A 5,688-nucleotide genomic window follows, 5' to 3' on the forward strand; every position below is an offset into this window, starting at 1 on the left:
TCCAAACATAAGTTCATAAGGTGAAAATTCAGCCTCCCTATTGTTTGTGCAGCTGTCAGCATGCAACAGGGTTTTACCTACATTATGCCAGTGTCTCTTTTGTGGTTTTCCAACGTACTCAACATGTTCAACCAGGTCTGGTTGAAGCGTCCATTGGGGTTCCCTTCTGGATGGTAGGGGATCATTCTACTTTTGTGGATGCCAAAAAGTACTCAAAGGTCCTTGATCATGCAAGACTCAAAGTCAAGTCATTTATCAGTATGGATCTTTTCGTGAATTCCGTAATGGACAATGAAATGAAACTCTGTAATTTCTTTGCTGTAGGGACGGCAACAACATATTTTGTGAAGACTTCAGTGCTCACAAGAATTTGGCGTTATAAGTACTAACACTTGCTCTGATATTCACCAACTGTCTGAGTTGTAGTTCTGATACCATAGGTCTGATATTCACTAATTCTGAGTTGTAGCTCTGATACTGTAGGTCTGATATTCACCAACTCTCTGTGTTTTTAGCTCTGATATTGTAGGTCTGTAGGTGTTCACAGCTAACCATTCACTCCACCAAGCGTCTTCGCATATAACGTTCTGTTCTTTTCTCTCTCTTTCTGTGAGGCTAAATCTTTCGTCAGTGTGTAATTTGGTCGTATGGACAACTTGCCCACATCCTGAATTTGTTTTCCTTCTCTGGATTGCAAATTGGAAGTGATTGTGAACATCGCTGCTAACCCGTCTGTAGCTTGCGGCATCGAGTCTAGCAGAAGAAAGAACGTATGTGGGCAGGTTGCTGACAACAATGAATGAGTTGCCATATAGGTAGACTTGGAACATTTTCATTACGGCCCACTTAAGGACAAGGAACTCCAGTTTATGGGCTGGGTATACAGCTTCACATTTAGACAGAACATGGCTTGCTTAGCCAATGACACAGTTTATACTTTCTTGCTCTTGGTAGAGAGCAGCGCCTAATGTTGTAGTGCTCACATCTGTAAGATATATTGCAACTTGGGGTCAGCGAATCCAAGACTAGGAGCAGTTGTCAGTTTGTCAATTAGGACTTCAAAGGTAAGCTGGCATCCACTGAGTCTTTGGGACTGCACTGTTCCTCTGAATCTGCTTTGATTTTGATAGACTTCCATAGAGAGAGTGCTGGGCAATGAGCTCATCAAGAGGCTTCATGATATTAAGTCTTTTATGAATCTCAAAAATAACCTCATCTCTTTTAGATTGTTTAATTTCTGCCAGATTGTTTTTTTTTTCATTAAATAATGTCTTTTCTGGGTCTGTTTCCATTATTGGACAAAATTAATAAAATTTACCACCAGATTTAATGTGACATTAGCGATAAATGTGGACTGCTAGTATATTTTACCACTTGCATGATTTTACACACACACACACACACACACACACACACAACACACACACACACACACACACACACACAACACACACACACACACACACACACACACACGATTTGCATGTGACTTTAGCAATGTATAATAGAACACTGCTTCTGTAAAATACCCCCTAATACTTATTTAACTTAAATGCCTGTGGGTATTACCTTGGTTCACAGGTTTGAACCCTGGTTGCGCTAAGTGTTAGTGGCGGGTCTCTGAGGATGCAGTTGGCAGCACTCTCAGTTAGCCACATGTACTCCACTTGACAGCGATGAATGCCTGGTTCTTGCGTGCACTTTTTATGTCCAAGAAAAGCATCAAGACGGTCTGTTTTTACCCACAGACTTCACAGGCACATCCAACATCAGGTAATGGCCTTGTTGTGCTCTTTACATCACCTTAAAATCCCCAGCCCCGAACCTAGTCTGCACATCGCTAGCGACAGTGACACACCCAGTTCCCAGTGGTGAGTGACAGATCTTAAAGTGGATCTTTTGGCACTCAGCAGATCTAATGTAATATCTAAACGAATTCAATTTATTAGGCTGCCTGCTATACTCACAAGCCTGATGCAGTTAGACCAGGCATGCAGAACTGCTTAGAAACTTTGGGAACTGACAAACCAACCAACATGGGAGTACCGATGGTGAAAAATGTATTTTAAGGCAGCGGTGTTCTTATGCCTCAATCTTTATATTAGTTAATTAGCTGATTTACATCCTAGGATGCAATATTTATGGACGCCGATTAGCAGCGAGGGCCAAGAGGTTAACTTATGACACCACGCTCGGACACCTGCCGGAGTTGGAGATGTGAAGAGTAAACACATCCCGTGCAGGAATGTAACAGCTCAAAGGAGCTGGAAAGCTGCGAGCGATCCGAAACCGTCCTAAAATGTTACCAGCAACACCGTGCGGCCGCGGGACGCGCCTAAAGCCTTTCGCTTGCCCGGCTCGCTCTCAAACTTTATTTCGAATTTATGGCGTGTTTTGTAACAGGAGCTAAAGGGGGCGTCTGTGATTTACAAGGGCATCCATCCTGGTTATTTATATATGAATAGTGGCTCGTTCGGTAGTTCAGCCTGGTGAAGTGTATCGCGTGGAGGGTGATGTCATCCTGAAGTGATGAAAACATGTGTGACCCGCCACAAGGCAAAGAAGCGGTTAACAACACAAAACACTTTCAGTATGTTAAAACCAGACACTGAAGGGCTTCGTTTTGGGTTGTGCCTAACATATGGCCTCCTTTAGAAGTATACGCTTCTGTTTGATTTTTGTTTCTGAAAAATTATTGCAGGGTTTTAGGAAATAGCTCTAAAGTCCTTTTCACTTTTCCCACCTTTTATGGTATGGCAGAGACTGGGCTATTTTGAGGTGCATAGGATTCTGGGAATAACAATGGGCTAATCTTGGTTACAGTTGGTCACAGTTACAGAATGCTGTTGTATTTGGAAACTGAATTAAACTATTTGGAGCTCGACTACTATGCACAGTACATGTGTATAAAAGGTATACTAATGACTCATGAAGGACAGCAGGAGCAGAAATCAGAAAACTAAGCACAACAAAAACTGAATAATACAGCAAAAAACAAAAATAAAGTCTGCCATTCAGGGAACACCCTGGTACATCTACTTGACCACCAGATGGCGCATTTTCCACGCTGAAGGTGCCAAACCCTAACCACTGTGGGTTTGCTTGGCTTCCTGCCAAAATGTATCTGTTGCATCTGCATCTGTTTGACCCACCGAGTGGACAAAACTAACAGGCAAACAAAAAGATGGCTTACATCATGTGTTTTATTGATACTTGATAATAATAGGATAATGAGATTCCACTTGGAAAAAAAATGAAGTGGTGTCTTTTTAAGTTTCCTTTTGTCCATTTCTGGCTTGGATCAAAAATAATCAGCCAAAAATGTTTGATCTGTATATTTTAATATACCGATTTTAACATTCAGATTTAATATTTAATATTTCAAACAGCAACAAAAACATACTGTACATAATAATCACTGAAACAAAGCAAAAGCACTGAATCTTAAATGCGCTGAGAGAGATAAATAGCAGCTTTACAGCCGGCCTGTATTACAGTCTTCAAAAGAAAATACCCAGGTACCTGAAGTAAACACAAAAACAGGAAAACAATGGATTATGTCTGAGAAGAAGACCTTGCCATGCCACAGAGAGGAAAACCTTAAGACCAGAGTGAAAGTCAGCTCATCATCGGCAGATCACAGCTGGTGCCGTCTCCAGCCACTGGCGCACGACGGCTTAACGATGCCAGCCCAGACCTTGGCTGATGTCCCATAACACCAACATACACCATCTCAACAAATTCAACCACTTAGCAATTTGGAAGCCGAATCAGGCACGAGAGAGCAGCACATAACAGTAACGATAAGGACTGTTCCATTACACGGGCGCCTAAGACAGAACCACATCGCGACCGGCCACTTACGCTATGTGCCGCCGGCTCTCCGAAGTAAACCGACACTCACCGATTCTGCGTCGTGCTCCAGACCAGTGTCATGATGCTCCAGCTCATCATCACGGAACTCCTTTATCAGCTGATGGGGTGAAGAAAAGCAAGTGATAAATGTGAATAAATGCTTTGCACAGTCGCGTTCTGCAGCGGTGAATGACAACAGTGTGCAGACGAGCACCGTTAACGCGCCACTGCGGGGTGACCCGCTGTGCCTTATACCTGCAACAGATCGGTATATCTCTCTGGGTCGGCTTCCATCAGCGTTCTGATTTGGCTGTTGTAGTGCTCGGAGATGCTCTCCTCCACAGCCACAGTGCAGGCCATTGCCCCCTCTTTACCCAGAAGAGCTGTGGAGGCTCCTACGACCATAGGAACATCTCAATACTACTCCAACAGAGCTGCACCTACCAACCTCTGCTACAATTGTCTTTTTTGTTTTGCTGAATTTTAGTTGAAGTTTTTTTGTTTGTTGTTTTTTTTACATTTTAGTTTTGCATTCCAGCATAAGAGATGTTAAAAATGTAAGTGAGGTGAAAGTGCATCTACAACGAATATGTTGAATAAACACAGCATTGATTGGTACATGGTACTGTACTGCAGACATTTTCCTTCCACCACACAAGTGACTCTGTGCACTTTAACCTCAAAGTCGTTTTACTTCATAACCCCAGCACAGCAAGTGTGTGGAATATCATCACAGTGTGTAAAACCAGACACTTACCGAGCACAAACCCTGCAACGTTCCAGAAGGGCAGCATCACCGTGGGCCGCACTCTGTGCTCCGCCAGTATCTCATTGAACTTCTGTAAATGCAGTTTTTCCTGCTCCCACATATGCTGGAAAAGGAGTAAAACGCAGGACTGGGGTTTAGACCCGTGGGAGCTCTCTGCATGCGCCCCACATCCGAGCCCCTACCTGGATCAGAGGGCCCGCCTGCGTCCTTCCCAACACAGCCATCTGCCCCGCGCAGATGCGATCGGCCCCGTATTCGCCCGCGTGGTCCACACGCATCATGCTGTCCAGCACTGCCTTTTCCTCCGCGTCTCGAGCTCGGGGAAGGACACCGTATCGTCTGCGCGACGCGGAGTTCCAAGCTGCGCCTTTTGACACGAGGCATAAAACTGTAAGGGTTTCAAGCAGCGTATAACCACGTAGCAGCACTGTAGGCCACGTTACTAACGTGTGCAATTGTTTGCTAGCCGTTATATCGCTTTATAACGTGCGCATAAGCGAGTGACGTTAGCCTTCCCGTTTGTTTTATTCCGGTGTCCTCGGTTAGCGGGCTAGGTTACACGCCACATGAAGTCGAGCGGTGCAGACCAGTACCTTGGTTCAGGACGCCGGGGACGCTCCCCACGCGTAACGGACGCGAGAGTCGCGCGGCGCCACATCTCTGGACCCAACCGGCGGCCGCACGCATAACTACCGGGTGGTAAGCACGAGCTACAAACGCGAGACGCCGTGAGTCGGTGTGTGCGCTGTACCGCGGCCTACTGCTGCGCGTTTAGATGACGTCATCCTAGAGAGAGAGAGAGAGAGAGAGAGAGAGAGAGAGAGAGACCAGACGGAGACCTTTCATTCATGCAGGCAAACTGTTATAACCAATGATGCTTTGGTGATTTTTTAAATATGTTTCAAATAATATACTGCTTGTTTTTACATTTTCACAATACCTGCTGTTTTGCTCCACTTGGCTGTGACCTACATACTGTACTGTGCATGCAAGTTCATTCTGAGATGTGCCTGCATATGTGTAGACTGCAGCCTTGGTTTGCTCAGTATGGTACATTCTGTTGT

The 5,688-nt window shown here is 44.8% G+C and overlaps 1 protein-coding gene across 1 annotated transcript; it reads right to left on the minus strand.

Annotated features, from left to right (window-relative positions):
• Positions 1-3,185: 3,185 nt before the first annotated feature.
• On the minus strand, positions 3,186-5,402 carry coq7 (coenzyme Q7 homolog, ubiquinone (yeast)). Its single transcript, XM_027018706.2, has 6 exons — positions 5,218-5,402; positions 4,807-4,991; positions 4,613-4,727; positions 4,111-4,250; positions 3,905-3,973; positions 3,186-3,522 (listed from the first exon to the last, which is right to left on the minus strand). The coding sequence occupies exons 1-6, from the start codon at positions 5,309-5,311 to the stop codon at positions 3,445-3,447; spliced, it is 681 nt and encodes a 226-aa protein (XP_026874507.1). The 5' UTR covers positions 5,312-5,402; the 3' UTR covers positions 3,186-3,444.
• Between the last annotated feature and the right edge of the window lie 286 nt (positions 5,403-5,688).

This window comes from Electrophorus electricus, chromosome 1, assembly GCF_013358815.1.
Source record: "Electrophorus electricus isolate fEleEle1 chromosome 1, fEleEle1.pri, whole genome shotgun sequence".
NCBI lineage: Eukaryota > Metazoa > Chordata > Actinopteri > Gymnotiformes > Gymnotidae > Electrophorus > Electrophorus electricus.

Excerpts from the sequence above, each read along its gene's own strand:
- coq7 (XM_027018706.2), bottom strand. The coding sequence starts at position 5,311 with ATGCGTGCGGCCGCCGGTTGGGTCCAGAGATGTGGCGCCGCGCGACTC. Across the intron at positions 3,974-4,110 it reads GATATACCGATCTGTTGCAG|CTGATAAAGGAGTTCCGTGA; the intron begins GTATAAGGCACA and ends TCACCCCATCAG. Across the intron at positions 3,523-3,904 it reads TGGAGCACGACGCAGAATCG|GTACCTGGGTATTTTCTTTT; the intron begins GTGAGTGTCGGT and ends TGTTTACTTCAG.